This window comes from Doryrhamphus excisus, chromosome 1 (genome assembly GCF_030265055.1).
Source record: "Doryrhamphus excisus isolate RoL2022-K1 chromosome 1, RoL_Dexc_1.0, whole genome shotgun sequence".
Lineage (NCBI taxonomy): Eukaryota > Metazoa > Chordata > Actinopteri > Syngnathiformes > Syngnathidae > Doryrhamphus > Doryrhamphus excisus.
The window spans coordinates 7,505,078-7,521,448 of record NC_080466.1 but is presented as its reverse complement, the minus strand read 5'-3'; the positions used below and the strand labels follow the sequence as shown (position 1 = coordinate 7,521,448).

General features: G+C 40.6%; 2 protein-coding genes across 4 annotated transcripts in view; one reads left to right on the top strand and one right to left on the bottom strand.

Annotated features, from left to right (window-relative positions):
• Positions 1-62: 62 nt before the first annotated feature.
• LOC131101399 (ATP-sensitive inward rectifier potassium channel 12-like) overlaps positions 63-16,371 on the bottom strand; it is a 27,883-nt gene continuing 11,574 nt past the window's right edge. For 2 of the 3 annotated variants that reach the window (XM_058046496.1, XM_058046487.1), the window contains 4 exons: positions 15,581-15,732; positions 8,841-9,096; positions 4,114-4,292; positions 63-3,754 (listed from right to left, as the gene is read on the bottom strand). In XM_058046496.1, coding sequence (XP_057902479.1) covers positions 2,137-3,754; positions 4,114-4,205 — 1,710 coding nt within the window. In that variant the 5' untranslated portion in view covers positions 4,206-4,292; positions 8,841-9,096; positions 15,581-15,732 and the 3' untranslated portion in view covers positions 63-2,136. The remainder of the gene's footprint in view (positions 3,755-4,113; positions 4,293-8,840; positions 9,097-15,580; positions 15,733-16,371) is intronic. The other variant, XM_058046506.1, reaches the window with a different exon arrangement.
• Positions 13,732-16,371, top strand: part of LOC131137704 (myosin phosphatase Rho-interacting protein-like) — a 14,815-nt gene continuing 12,175 nt past the window's right edge. Inside the window, exons 1-3 of the mRNA XM_058085953.1 lie at positions 13,732-13,896; positions 15,226-15,377; positions 15,613-15,779. Of these exons, the coding sequence (XP_057941936.1) occupies positions 13,732-13,896; positions 15,226-15,377; positions 15,613-15,779 (484 nt within the window). The remainder of the gene's footprint in view (positions 13,897-15,225; positions 15,378-15,612; positions 15,780-16,371) is intronic.

Below are 16,371 nucleotides of genomic sequence, written 5' to 3'. Positions count from 1 at the left end.
ATGCTTTTAATGGTGTTTTATCATACAAAACAACATCATTGTGCTTGTATCGACTGATAAAAGTAATATTAAAGTGCATTTTCCTCTTCTGTACAGTACCTGTTTACACTGAACTGTCTCGATTCAGGATTTTTGTTCTGTAATACGACAATTTTGCAACAAAATATATGATTGTATAATATATAACAGATATATTTCAGCAACCAACTTATCAAGGGACAATACTATAGAAATGAAACTTACTGTATACTATAGAGCAGTGCTTCTCAAATAGTGGCGCGCCTCCCTAATGAGGTGTTTTGGGGCGCAAGAGGGAAAGGGCAGGATACTTCAATTTCTTCAAAGTTGGTAGGTCAAGTGTGTTTATTCATGCTTGAATAATTCTGTTGCCAGCAACACATTTAGTAGTTTGTATGGATAAACACATAAAAACTAACATACTACAGATTCTCAATTGTATTTTGGGGAAAAAAAACACGAGGGGGGGCTGAGAAAAAATTGTCCCGCTTGCATAGCAGTATATATTCTCCACTGAAATCTGAAAAAGACTCAACACACAGCCATTATTGTCTAAATACTAAATAGCAACAAACGTGACTACCATGTGCCTCGTCAACAGCCCACATGGTGGTGGTAGTGTCATGATCTAAAGGTGCACGAATGCTGCTGTGACATGGGAGCGCTGAGGAAACATGAATTCCATGCACTGTGATAAGCAGACTGTGATCCCCCTCCCTTGGGAGTTTTCCAACATAAAGTGCCCACACACAGTGCCTTGCTGAGGAAGCTGAAGGTGGTGAGCATAAAATGTCAAACATCCACTAGCTCCACCAGGAATGGAGGAACGGAAGATTCCAGTGACTATCAGTGATAGGATTTATACAGAGCTAGAAAACAATATTGTTCACACTAAATATTGACACTTTTGGACATGTTCACTGTGAGTTATTATAATAAAGGCTATGTGTTAACTCATTTTCAGAGGACAGTAAAACCAGACTACTATACAAGCTACAAGATTGAGAAAATGTGAAATCTGTAGTGTGTACTCACTTTCATGAGATAATGTATAACCTTTTTCTGATGTTATAAGTAAATTCAAAAGTAAGGATAGAACCAGCAATGTTTACACAAATATATTGTTTTTGATTTTTTCCCTGTTTAGCATCTGGGTGGCACGGCGGTCGAGTGGTTAGCGCGCAGACCTCACAGCTAGGAGGACATGTTCTCCCTGTGCATGCGTGGGTTTTCTCCGGGTACTCCGGTTTCCTCCCACATTCCAAAAACATGCTAGGTTAATTGGCCACTCCAAATTGTCCATAGGTATGAATGTGAGTGTGAATGGTTGTTTGTCTATATGTGCCCTGTGATTGGCTGGCGACCAGTCCAGGGTGTACCCCGCCTCTCGCCCAAAGACAGCTGGGATAGGCTCCCTCACCCCTGCAACCCTCGTGAGAAAAAGCGGTAGAAAATGAATGAATGAATGTTTAGCAGCTTAGTCAACTTTGAACAACTTTGCTTTACAACAGTCTGGTATACTGCTCCTCTGTCCTCTAAACTTCACCTCTAGTTTTAGTATTTCTATTATACTTCCTACAATGGTGTGGTTTGCTGTGACCGATGATGGTTGCCATGGATTTTTTTTTGCATGTGAAAAGAAACTGAACAAGGAAAGGGAAACCCATTCAGAAACCCATCAAATGCTTTGGACCGGATAAAGTAAACTATATACGTGTGAAAACACCCTACAATTAAATATGTTCCTATAACATGTGCAGTATTTGCATCTGATGTATAGTCATGACAATGAACTGAAAGCGTGCTATATTTACAAAGTGCAATCAAGAACAAAAGCTTGATTTTCCTCATACATCATTCAATTATAGCAAATAAATCACAAAGGTTTGTGAACATTTGTCATTGGAGATAAAGCAAAAGTCGTTGTTGCAATGGTGCGTAAGAGAATTTACAATTCCTAAAACCAGAACCAGTTCTTAGATAAAGCCAAGACATGGGTTTGTGACACAGCAGCAAAAACTCAGTTCCTTCTTGGGTCTTTAATTCCACGTCAGTTCAATGAACTCAGACACAGAAAAGAAAACAAATAGAAGGGCAGGTCTCCTCTGGTAACGGGCTTCAGACTCCAGACTCTCGACTGATGTATAAAGGTAGGCCGGGCTGCAGTTTGTCGAGACTGATCTGATTATCGGTGTCTAGCACACACAGCATCTCAACCATTTGCTCCTTTACAAATGTCTCCTTGAGGCCGAAGTGAAATTCATCTTGTAACTTTGCCTCTTGCAGACTTCCTGCTTCTCCTTTCTCCTCCTCTTCATCATCACCGCAGCAGAATGCTACCTCGTTCTCGTAACAGAAGGCGCTCGGGGAACGGAGGCCCAGGAGGTGGCCGGCTGCGCTTGCAACAAATGGTGATGGCGACCTGGAGAAACTTGACGTAGAAGACGAAGGTGGACCTTCACGACCTGCATTCTGGCTGAGTTCCCTGGCACTGCACTGAGGCGTTGATGGCACTTCGTATGTCTTGTGGAAGCGAGAGTAGTCGACGTGGTAGCGGCTCCCCTTCTCAAAGACCACCGGCTCAAAGCGGTGACCCCATAGGATCTCCTTGGCTAAGTAGGAACTGCGAGCCTGAGTGGTCATAGCCGTGGCCTCGACCATTCCCTCCAGGATGACTACAATCTCAAAGTCTTCCTTCTGAAGGTCGATGCTGGTCAGATCATACAAGGGACTGCTCTTGTTGATCTCGTGGACCACCACCAGTGGCGACACTAAAAATAGTCGGTCCAGACCGTCATCATAACCAACGTCAATGTCTGTTTGCTCCAAAGGCAGATACTCGCCCTCTGCAGTCACTTTGGGCTTAATGAGCTGGGCACGCACATGCGCCTCCACGATGTGACTCTTGCGCATGTTCCCCAAGCGCCACATGAGGCACAGCTTCCCGTCTCGTAATGCAATGACAGCATGATGTGAGAAGAGCAAGGTCTGAGCCCGCTTCTTGGGCCGAACCATCTTAGCCATGATGGTACCTATCATGAAAGAGTCAATAATGCAGCCAACGATGGACTGTACCACCACGGTCACCACAGCAACAGGACACTCTTCTGTAACACACCGAAAACCGTATCCAATGGTAGTTTGGGTTTCTATGGAAAAGAGGAACGCCCCGATAAAGCCCTGGATGTGCAGGATACATGGCCGCCATTTGTCCTGGTCTTCTTCTGCCTTGCTCTGAGAATCGCCTTCCTGCATGGGGGCGTGAAGGTCAAAGTCTCCATGAGCTAGTGCGACTCCCCAGAAGACCAGACCGAAAAACAGCCAAGACAAAAGAAACGTGGTGGTGAAGATGAGCAGCAGGTAGCGCCAGCGTATATCCACACAGGTGGTGAAAATATCAGCGAGGTATCTGCGTTGTTTATCCTCCATGTTATCAAAGACCACATTACACTGGCCATTCTTCTTCACAAACCGACTGCGGAGGCGACCCGTGCCCAGGTCCACATCAACATGTCGACATGGCGGCAAAGTGCGGCAGCTGTTGTGGACCGTGGAGTCTTCCGTTGGTCTCAGAGACAAATCCGCTCGCCCTTCATCCGCTGGATATTTTCCCGCTCCTTCGTCGGCCTGCATGAAGGACGCTGTCAGGGTCTGCTGCGTCAGAGGGCTGTGGCCGTTATGGAGGCTCAAGGCTGAGATCTTTAGGGCATCTTCGTCTGTGGAAACAATGCTGTATCTGGAAAACAGGAAATAATTTTTTAAAATCTTGTCCAAAGCTCTTTTAGAACTTGATTTCCAACATCATATACTATATGTATCTCCAACTCACAGTTAGTTCTGAGAACGACAATTCCTCATTGTCACTCAACAACAGCGTGGTGCACTCAGGGGCACGCCGAACAACACAACAACCTTATTTATGCATGTATGTGTGGTTTTGGGTATATAGCTCAAAGGCTGACACATTGTGAGGAGTCCTGGTCTGAGCATCATACATGATGTTCGGCATCTCTCAGTACTTTGTGGTAAAGAACCTAAATAAGGTTCAGTCATACAATTTCTTAAATGTTCTACTAAGGTCTATGACTACATTACCTGTTGACTCGCACCGCTCCCATGACAATGGTGATCATCAGTCTGTGTCTGCAGGGGCAGTAATGTAGGTTGGGACGGGCAGTTCCAACCATGAAAGTACTTTTGCTGGACTGGGATGGAATATGAGCTCAGGTCTGTCTTGCATTTGTTAATAACAGTGTCCTTCCATGACACATTTTCTGCAAACAAAAAAGAAGTTTCATGTGCAGCATTCAATTCCTGAGAAGATATTTTTTCCAAAGCAAATACCTAGTTATTAGAGTGATATAACATATAACATTTCAACTTGTAATATTACAACTGTTTTTCAGTTTTGAAACTTCAAAGCTTTCCGAAGCAAGATGGTAGTCACAAAAGGCCCTCCGAGGGAGACAGCTTCCCCAGTTGTAAAACAAATATCTTCCAAAGCTAACCCCCTATACCGCTAAGATATGTGTCCTGTAAAAAGCTGGCGACCACTCCAGGCTGTACCCTACCTCTTGCCTGAAGACAGCTGGAATAGGCTCCAGCATAGAAAACGGATGGATAGATTTCCTAAAAATTGCTAAAAATAAAACATGATTTGAGAAACTGCATGAGGCAGACAGCTTTGTATAATGAAAGCTTATTGATCAGGTTCTTTCTAGTGGTTTGCGTTTGGGAGCTTCAAGCCAACCAAGAGTGGAAAACCAAACGGGTACTGGCGGGGACAGAGATCTAACAACTTGAATGAGTTGTAATCTACTGTTAGAGGAACAATTGATTTGCTGGTTGGCCTGATGACAAGGTTGGAGGGTGATTTCGCTTGGCTTATTATGTCAGAACCAACAGAACCAAAAAACAGGGAGTTGCATAACTGATAGCGGGTCAGTCGCATGCAATCCTAAAGGGTATTTGGTGGTTTGCGAATCAGTTTCACATGACTTAGTGCATCAAAGCAAAAGTACTAATGGATGGTCTTGGGAATATTTTCGACAACTGCATTTTAAAAGCCTTTGTTCGATTCTGACGCGGTCGCAGCTATAAAGAGGCTCAGACACACGCAAAAAGAGTCACGTGTATAAATCTTGATGGGATTTGGTGTCATGTAATGTGTGTGACGCTCCCAGACTTCTTTCTCTGTTGCACCACGCACAGATGTCAACAACTGGCTGCTGATTGGCCAGATCCCGAGTGATTTTCAACTGGATAATCCCCGAAAAAGGGAGGATGACGTCAACATGAAGTCACGCGCATCTGGAGGAAATTGTCTTCAAACCTTTTCCTTATAAATATCTTAAAGACGTCTAGTCAATATGCCCGCAAGGCTCAGGTTGGATCAGTGAGGCACACAAATCACAAATCAGCTACTTGTCTAACCATCGCAGTGTATCATTGCAGTTCTGATCAATTGTTTTCTTTTATGTAACTAGGATAGTTTTCAACTTGGAACTCACATCCCAACATGAATAATGAAGTGAATACCTTTTGCTAAACTAGAATGGGTGCTTTATTGATCTGTTTTTCTATTTTATTTTCAATGAGATTTACTAATTTTCTCTCCCACATTGCATGCTTCTTAACGACAAGGGACAATGCATTCATTCAAGCCATTGCTATGACTCTCTTTTCTTGGAGTTTTGGGCTTCCCTCACTTTTTTCAATGAGGGTTGCATACTGAAAATGAATGCACGTGGCCACTTTGATATTTTTATGTATTTTTCAATTTGGTAAGAAAGCTAAACAAATATTTTTATGTATTTTTTAATTTGATAAGAAGGCCAAACAAATATTTTTATGTATATTTAAATTTGATAAGAAGGCTAAACAAATATTTTTATGTATTTTTAAATTTGGTCAGAAGGCTAAGCAAATATTTTATGTATTACTTTCAATGCAATATTATTTTAATATTAATTATATTTGAAATAAATATTAATTCTGATAAAATGATTGGTTGTTTGTCTATATGTGCCCTGTGATTGGCTGGCGACCAGTCCAGGGTGTACCCCGCCTCTCGCCCCAAGACAGCTGGGATAGGCTCCAGCATCCCCCGCGACCCTCGTGAGGAAAAAGCGGTAGAAAATGAATGAATGAATGAATTATATTTGAAATAAATATTAATTCTGATAAAATGAGTGGTTGTTTGTCTATATGTGCCCTTTGATTTGCTGGCGACCAGTCCAGGGTGTACGCCACCTCTCGCCTCAAGACAGCTAGGATAGGCTCCAGCATGCCCGCGACCCTCGTGAGGATAAGCGGTATAGAAAATGGATGGATGGATGAAATGAATGAATGATAATTATTAAATATTATTGTTAACCAACATTTCAGTTTCTCTTTAGATTTAGCCTTTTTTTAGACTTTTTTTTATACTGCGGTCCATAAATGGCTCGGGGGGCTGCACTTTGAACACTTCTGCTTGACATTATTTCTCCTCGCTCACAGTACGAGCTAAACATGTATCAATTTATTATGTTTAACATGTAGCTAATGTTGGATAAGAATAAAAATATTTACTGCCCTGAAAAAAAAATCCTACTATAACCCATGGAATGTCCTATTTGAGCTTCACTTGCATGACATCTGCACAAGAAAGTACACACTTTGTGTATCTGTGTTCATAATTTGAATATTTATGAAGAATTGAAGTTGTTAACTTGTTAAAGTATCAGTACGTATTTGGCTGTTGTCTCCTTTGAGGGAAGCTGTCCATAATTAGGGGTTGATCATCTTTGCTGTAATGTACTGTACGTCTCCATAGCAACGTTTTTCTTCCCTCGATGAGGCTAAATCCGTGTGTTACAAGTGTGTTTGTGTATTTTATATTACTCAAAAACACTCATTGGGCACTTCATCAGGTACACTTTAAAAAAATCTAATAGAGTACTGGCCAAATGTTCATTTTTGAGAAAGGAATGAATTTAACAAAAATGTTATTGGTTGTAGTTTGCAGTGGTGTAGAACTGCACTGCACCATTGTAATATTCCGATGACCTTATTTAGCAAACAAGAGAGGGGCACAATGTTAGCTTTCAGTGTGATGCAGTGCAGGGCAACAACACAAAAACACCTCTCAGTGTCTGAGAAACAGAGCACCGAATAAGCAAACCATCACGACATAAGAGAAAGTGCATCTCACTGCATAAATCGACGTCCATGTGACTCTTTATCAAGATTCACCAAGAGAAGAGCCCTCCTGCTTGACGGCAGCCTTATTCGAATATGTCAGCGAAACCAAACTGACGTTTACAACATAATCCTACACAAGGCAGAGGATGGAGGAAGACCTGGTCAAATACCAGATTACTCAGCCTCTTAATCTCTTAGTCCAACCAACAATATAAAAGGTGGTTGCTTGCGAGACCCAGTCTGAACCCTGTAGTGTAATTAGAAATATAATATAATGTGAGTGGAGGGATACACAATGAGAGAAGAAGAATGCGTAGTCGTAGAAGAGGCTTGAAGTGAAAAGTGAGAGTAATACAGGAATGATGCAGAAGTGTGAGGGGCAAAAAAGAATAGAGATTAAGATGAAGGGATTATGACATCAGGGGGATGTTACTACATCTAATGGTATTTACTTGAAAAAAAAGAGAATGAAAGTGTAAAAAACAATGTGTTCTAAAGGAGGATGAAGGTTTTTGTTGTAGTATTTTACGCAACTTTGTCTCTTTTAAGGTTCACCAACACTACATGAATTATAAATGAATAAATACAACTACATAAATTCAAACTTAACACAACATATATACAAATGTGTGTATGTACTGTATAAACATATATATATATAGTATGTATATGTATATATACACTGTATATATAAACAAAAACTTTAAACTAGCCAGGTAATACAACAAATTACTTATTAAAAGATGGAAATAATCTATCATATAATATATAAAAATGTAAAGACAACTGATTTAAAGTGTAAACATGTTACAAAGAGGATGTGAATGAATTATCTGTAAACGCTGAGACGTGGAAAAGGGGTAGGATTACAATACAGTACAGGTACAGTACTGTATTGTCCAATATTCAGTCAAATTGAATAATGAATATAATGAATCATAATGAATATACATCAAAAATATATATACAGACATAATATAAATTACTAAGGGTGGTATTTTTTAATGTATTTATTTGTCTTGGAAAAAATGTATTTGCTTTAGTTTAGGCCTCTCACCTTAAAAGCTTATTATAAAATGTCTTATTAAACCAATTGAACATGGCTTTTAAATGAAAGTTTCCACCAATAGCTACAATCAATGACACAAGTTATGATGCAGTTTGCAGACTAAGCAGCATGTGTGACGTGTGTGGGCCTGATTGAGGCCACAGGAGCTGTCCAGTGCTGAAAATCAATGCACAGCCTGCAGGAACAATCGACAGGCGGGATTGAGAGGGTTGGGGTGGGCCGCAGAGAGTCCCCATCTCTTGCCTAAACTCAAAAAATGATTTTTTTGGCCATTCAGATATTTTCCTCCCTCTGTTTACTCTCCCCACATGTTTTACAGTCGACTTACTCAGCCACATGAACGTTTTGTACAACTATTGATCTGCTGGAGTAGATGAGTCTGGTAAATATTGCTTGAGCTTCCCCTCAAAAATTCTTCATATATTTGTACATGAACAAAAAGAGAGATATACATGCAGGAAACAAACAGGAAGCGAAAAATTATTCATTTCATCTGTCTTATAGCTTATTTGATTATGATCATGTTGCTCAAGTACTGAATAATCACACAATAAAAAGTGACACTCACCTTGGTGTTCTTGGAGAGTGAATCATTTAAAGACAGAAGTTTTTTTCCATCCTGAGTTGGGGTCTCTGTCCTCTTCTTTTATCACTCTGTAATATTTCACGTCGTCTTGTGTTCATTACCTTGCACAAACTTGTAAATGTCTCCACTCTGAGCTTTGTCTCGTTGTTCCATAATGCCTATGAGTGCCACCCGCTGCTGCCTCACTTGTGCATCCCCCTCGATTTCTGGCCGCATGAGTGTGTGTGTGCGCTTGTGTCTGATAGTGAGAGAGAGAAAGGAAGAGAGAGTGCTCTGATTATCTTCTTATTTTTTATATACCATTGTCTTTGTGTCTTTTAGACTTAAACGCACTTGTGCTGATATCTGAATAATACAATTACAACAGAAATTTCTCCGAATTTTTTACTTTGGGGTGAAAAGGATGCATTTTCCAAGGTAGTTCGTAAGACAAAAGCATTAGGATAGAACACGATCATTTTGGACATTCAAATATTTTCCCTAAATTCATTCCTTGCTTACTTTTAATTAAATCACAAAGGTTTTGCTCAAGTATTTCACCTTAAAAACACTTGGATGAGACATGTTTATAGTAATAGTAAACATGCAACATGGCTATAGTCTCATGGTGGTGTCAGGTTCCAAAGCCGACCTCACATGCCCAACTGTGCCAACTGGAGTGATTAAGTTATTTGAGAGTCATTATGTGATGCCTAAACACATGTTATATAATGGTTATTTGTGGCGGCAATTACCAGAGTCTTAATAATTGTGAAGTTAAATGGGGTGAACGTTAGTTTGGGACATGTAGTCTGCAGCGGAGTGAGGCATCCTGACAAGGACGTGTCTAAAATCATTATAAATAGCACATATAGTAAAAATATAAAAAGTCTCATCGCCTCCATAGCTGTATTTTATTTGGTTTTTCACTTGTTTGAGCTATTATTGTAAATCAGACAAAACTCTTTAGTTTCCATGGGAACTGTATCTTTGCCTTTCTAGTGCATATAAATACACACGCTCTCCCGCCATGCTGTTTATTTTTGAAACCGCTTTCTTTTTAGTTTGATTCCACAACAGGTGGGTGTTGGAATGCGTAGGAGGGGGTATTATAGTGTTGAAAAGTGTTGGTTGAGGTCAGAGGTTCACCCGAGTGGGCTCACAAAAAGAATGAGGGGGCTGAAATTAACTTGCAGTCCAAGGAACACTATGTCAACATAACAAGTTTGAATGATAAAAAAAAAAAAAAGTTGTGAATGTTTCATGATTCACGCACACATACAGTGGTGTGAAAAAGTGTTCCTGGTTTATTATTGTTAGTATGTTTGTCAAAGAAATATTTCAGATTATCAAAGAAATTTAAAGATTAGTTAATAACAACACAACTGAAGGTTTTATTATGAAGGGGGAAAAAATCCAACATGGCCCTGTGTGTGATTTACCCCTACACCTAATATCTTGCAACAACTGCAATCAAGTGTTTGCGTTAACATGCAATGAGTATCTTACAGCACTGTGGAGGAAATTTGTCCACTCATGTTGTAATTCAGCCACATATAAGGGTTTTAGAGTATTCATTCATTCATTCATTCATTTTCTACCGCTTTTTCCTCACGAGGGTCGCGGGGGTGCTGGAGCCTATCCCAGCTGTCTTCGGGCGAGAGGCGGGGTACACCCTGGACTGGTCGCCAGCCAATCACAGGGCACATATAGACAAACAACCATTCACACTCACATTCATACCTATGGATAATTTGGAGTCACCAATTAACCTAGCATGTTTTTGGAATGTGGGAGGAAACCGGAGTACCCGGAGAAAACCCACGCATGCACGGGGAGAACATGCAAACTCCACACAGAGATGGCAGAGGGTGGAATTGAACCCTGGTCTCCTAGCTGTGAGGTCTGCGCGCTAACCACTCGACCGCCGTGCCGCCCGGTTTTAGAGCATGTGCTGTAATTTATGTTTTAACAATGGGGGCAACTTTCTTTACACAGGGCCATGCAGATTTGGGTTTTTTTTCATCCATCCATTTTCTATGCCGCTTATCCTCATGAGGGTTTGGGGGGTATGCTGGAGCCTATCCCAGCTGACTTCAGGCGACAGGCACGGTACACCCTGGCCTGGTGGCCAGCCAATCACAGGGCCCATATACGTATGTACAGTACAGACAGTAAAGACAAACAATTGTCCTAACATGCGTGTTTTTGGAATGTGGGAGGAAACTGGAGTACATGCAAACTTCACACATAGATGCGGAGAATCGAGCCCAGGTCTTCCCAATCTCCTGACTTTCTGGCCATCATGCTAACCACTTCACCACCGTGTGACCTGGATGTTTTTCCCCATCAATCATATTTTTCTTGTGATAATGTGGCATTTTCAGTGACAATGTTTGGAAGTTTGCTAAACGATGGCAGTTATATGTCTAACTGAATCTCTTATTATTATTATTATTATTATTACAGATTATGTGACAACCAGCATGAGTCCAGAATAATTGGCTGCTAATTGTCATTGCCAAAATGTGTAATTATAGTCCTATGCCTCAGAGCCTTTGGAGGTTCTTTGCTCAAAGAAACTGGCTCAAGCTATCACATATTGGATGACTCTACATAGATGCCCCCCCCCCCTCCCCCCCCCACGTGGATGAAATCCCCAGTGAAAAGTAGCCTCAACAACTATGCAGGGATCATGGCACACTAAAGGTAAAGGTAAAATAATGATTGCCACATCTTAAAAATGCGGGGTGGGGTGTTCCACTTTAAAAATGTTAATTAATATATTTTATGAATGGATATATCAAAATCGGAATCAGCTTTAATTATGGTATTACAATGTTAGAGGTTACAGATTATAGCTATAACTTAGTGGGGGGAGAAGCCAGCCAGGGGAAAGAACTGGTTGTTTTTTTTTTTGCTAAACAGTACGAGAGAGGAGGAATTGGAACAGTTTGTGGGTGTGGTGTGAGCAGTTTGCGGAGATGCTGCCTGCCGTCTTCTTGGCTGTGGACCGGTACAGTTCCGCTATGAGGGGCAGGCTGGTTCCAATGTTTTTTGTCTGCAGATTGTTTCTTACAATTGTGAGAATGAAAACTTGTCAATCGACGACAGCTAGACAGAGGCTAAGCTTATCTATGCCCATTGTGTGTGATCCAATCTCATTTGACTTTCTGGCATCTTTGTTTACACATTTTGCCTGGCTCTGGCGGCAGCTAGCTAGATTGCTCATTTTTATCCCCCGGGCCAAATTTCCTTTTTTTTTTTAAGTGTCACTGAACAATCTCGCACTTTTGTGTGGCCTTCAAAACACTAGTTGTGTATCTAAGTTGCTGAACATAAACATGTAGCTTTAAGATAATTCCGCTATCACAGGGTCTCAAACAGGTAGCTCCTATGTTAGCAGTAGCTCACCAGCTGATGCAGAGTGGTCACTAAAGAGTGTTCTATTAAAACATGATGCCTGTATTTAATGACAAATGAGCACACTGAGCCAAGTTGTACTTTGTAAAAGTACTATTTAAATTTGGCAGGCACAATAGCTCACGTCTCCTTTCTTTTGGTCAAAGTAGCTTTAATAGTGCTGCAGGTTGGATACACCTGTGCTATCATAACCCTGCACTCTGAATTTATACTGTTTATAAAAGACACATTTCTATATTTTCATTATTTTATTTTGGTAATGTTATGGCCTGTTATGGTCATAATGGTGAATCTTGGTAAAAACATAATTTAACACATAACTTCATCATTCAAACATTATGAATTATGAATGAATTGACAATAGTTTGGGGTCAAGTCAATGTGAATGTATCACATAGCTAAAGACAAAACAATAGGATTTTACTGCTTTTTCTCAAATAAAAAACATTACCAAATGTAAACTGTCCGTATTGGTCTACCCTGTTAGATGATCACATGGTGTCGATGTCCTTTATTTGACTTCCCTGAGGATTGACTGTCATGGTAACCAACTGTGTTGCCACCACACCTTCTCCATAAGACATCTGTCAGGAGGAGTCAGTCCACTTTCTAAAGATCTGAGCTATCTGATAGGACATGAGCACCATGTGGACCCATGTGAAGCCCAATGAACTTTTAAGTCTGTGACTGCACACTACCAAAACGACTGACGGTTACTGAAGGCTACCACTCTGGAGAGGAGCTAGTTCACTTTTGGTCTTCAGAAAGAAGATTGGAGCACATGGTGATGAGGTAGATTGTCATTTTGTATCAGAATTCTTAGAAATTGTGCAAGAAAGCTGAGATAGCGCTGGTTATACATTACAACACAGCGCAAATGCGCTTTTCTTCTTTTTCTGTTGGTGAGCAGAATAGTGATGTTGACGTTCAGGATATTTGCAGTATATTTTTAAACCAAACGATTAATCAATTACCAAAATAGTTGTTGATTAATTGGATAATCGAGTTATCAATTCATTACTCCAGCTCTATTTAAATGATAAACATTTTCCAAAGTTGTAGCAAAATAACATTGCGGTTATTTCTTCACCGATTATTATATCTCTTAGTATGTCTAATTAAAATGCAGAATTTAAAAAATCTGAAAATGTCTTAATGATGGTTTTTATTCATGTTGTTAAGGTTCCAATTTTGGTCTGATTTTGATGTTTGTCTCTCTCCTTTGTAGAGTTTTCTCATTTTAGCACATTTTGGTTAAAATTGGACTGCTGGTATGAGGGAGTGACATACGTAAGACAGAAAAATCCAAAATCTTAACCAAAATGCCACAACTACAAAAAACAATACAAACAACAGACAAAAGAAATAATAAATCAGTCCCAAAACTGAAACTAGAATGAATCACACTAACGTTTGGGACACCCAACTATGAACTTAAGCCAGTTAATCCCATTTCAATGACCCATGGCAGATGACGGACGATCTGAACAAACATGTGACTCTACCATCTGAGGACTACTATTGTCGGCGTTTTCTGCCTAACACCTTTGACCCCTCTCGCTGTGGCGCCTGTCTGCGGCCAAATCATATGCACCTTGGCAACAATACTGCACAACCTGATTCTTCACAAGAGTGGGTGTGTATACATGTCGTGCATGTATTGTATTGTCTGAAATGTCAAATGTCTCATGATGCTTGTTCTCGGTCATTATTTTGTTTTGGAAGACAGGCAGGATACATCCTGAACTGTTCGGAGCCAATTACAAGGCATTAGCAGACAAACAACAATCGCACCTGTGAAAATTTAGAGTCACCAATTGGCCCAACATTCATGTTTTTGGAGGAAACTAGAGGACCCAGATTTACGATAAGTGGTGGAAAATTTATGAATAAATAAATTAATGATAGAAGAGAAATTTCTGAGTAAGGCGGCACGGCGGTCGAGTGGTTAGCGCGCATACCTCACAGCTAGGAGACCAGGGTTCAATTCCACCCTCGGCCATCTCTGTGTGGAGTTTGCATATTCTCCCCGTGCAAGCGTGGGTTTTCTCCGGGTACTCCGTTTTTTCCTCCCAAAAACATGCTAGGTTAATTGGCGACTCCAAATTGTCCATAGGTATGAATGTGAGTGTGAATGGTTGTTTGTCTATATGTGCCCTGTGATTGGCTGGCCACCCAGTCCAGGGTGTACCCCGCCTCTCGCCCGAAGACAGCTGGGATAGGCTCCAGCGACCCTCGTGAGGAAAAGCGGTAGAAAATGAATGAATGAATTTCTGAGTAAGAGGAAACAAGATGTTTACCATTTGAATCTCTATAATGCATGAAAGCTTATAGGCAGCGCTTGAAATGTGATACAGTCATATGACACATGCAAACACTTTTTTTGCTCGCAACATAGAAATATTGAGTTGCATCAATGAATCAATTTCACTGACCTGCAATTAAGAGCACAAAGGTTTGACTTTCTGGAGGGATATTAGGAGATCAAACCTTAAAGATAGCTTTTGAGGTCTGAAAATGAGAGTGTAGAAGTGGAGTTGGGATCAAGATAAGGCCGAGAAAGCACTCGAGTGGGTGGTTCTGGCAATGCAAAAGAGCGATGAAATAATGATGAGCGTGAGTGGAGTCTAGCTTGTGTTACGTCCTGCATGCAGTCAAAACGTGCTGGCTTTGCTAAACGGATGAAGAGCAGAGCTGGTGGAAGAAGATTGGGATGAGAGACAGTAAGTGTACAGTATGTAATATGTATCAATATTATCATAACAGATATTGAAGTTGCTCTTTTTAAGTTTCTTGTTGTGTTGCTTCTTGATCTAAAATGTAAATGTGCACTTTGGTAAAAGAATGGGGATTTTAAACAAGTTATCAAAGAAACCACTCAAATTTGCTGTGCTTTTTTTCAGTCTCTAATATGACAACTTCAAACTTGACGACATTGGGTGCTCTGTGTTTTCCGATTTTTCAGACTTCTAGTGATGATGATCATGTACTCTCTGAGGTGACCTCAAGCGCCAGCAGTGATGACATTAGAGGTAGTTGGACCTACGAGTGGAGTCTTGTTCACAGTGTGAGCCCTGAGTGGGAACTTGATAGCTGTGACGCTGACATACAATCCAGGTGACACAACATATATCCTTTTAACCTGCTTTCTTACTTCTGCACCGGAAAACACTTAAGAACCATGAAATGACAATCCCTCACTCACATGCTGAAACTATAACTGTAATTACTAATAATAACTTCATATGAATGTATGGTACATAATGTCCAGTTTTGATTGGCACTGTCAAAATGTCAATTTAACAATACTGTAGGTTTACCTTTGCAACTGGCTTTGTCTTACATTGTCCAGCTCCGCAAATAATTCGGACATTCAACAGAGGAGAAGATCCCTCAGTGTAGAGAGGAACTGTGTGGACCAAGAAGATATGACCCGGATGGATCCTTCTCTCGTTTGCAGTACTCGAAGCCCCTGGATGGATGAGAGGAGAGGTAGAGACCGATCCCGCAGAGGGTCAGGTAAGTCACACACAGGCACTGTTCCTTCAATGCATAATCTTAACCTTTATCAAAGAAAAAATTTAAAACAATACCAAAAGTATACTGTAATTTTTGCACAATATCACTAAATGACTGACATTATATTGTTCTTTAGACCAGTGTTTTTCAACGTTTTTTAAGCCACGGCACGTTTTTTTACATTGCAAAAATCTTACGGCACACCGCTAACCACCTCACGTGCATCACTAAGTCTATTAGCGGAACGAGGCAATCGGCTACGTGTTGCCACACGGACGAATATTCCATTGCTCTGCCGGTTTTTAGACTACAGACACTCGACAATTACATAATACTTACATAAAATGATTAATAAATGTTAATTTAAAAATATATATATTGGATAATTCCTCACGGGACACTAGTGTGCCGCGGCACAGTGGTTGAAAATCACTGCGTTAGACCACAAAATACAGTAGTTTAAATCAACATTGCCTCTGCTGGTTGCCGCCATGTATTGCACTCCATTTTGCCTCATAAGATGTGGTTATCTAATGAATAAAAACTGTTATCGGGCTGCACAGTGGGTGAGTGGTTAGCACACATGCCTCAC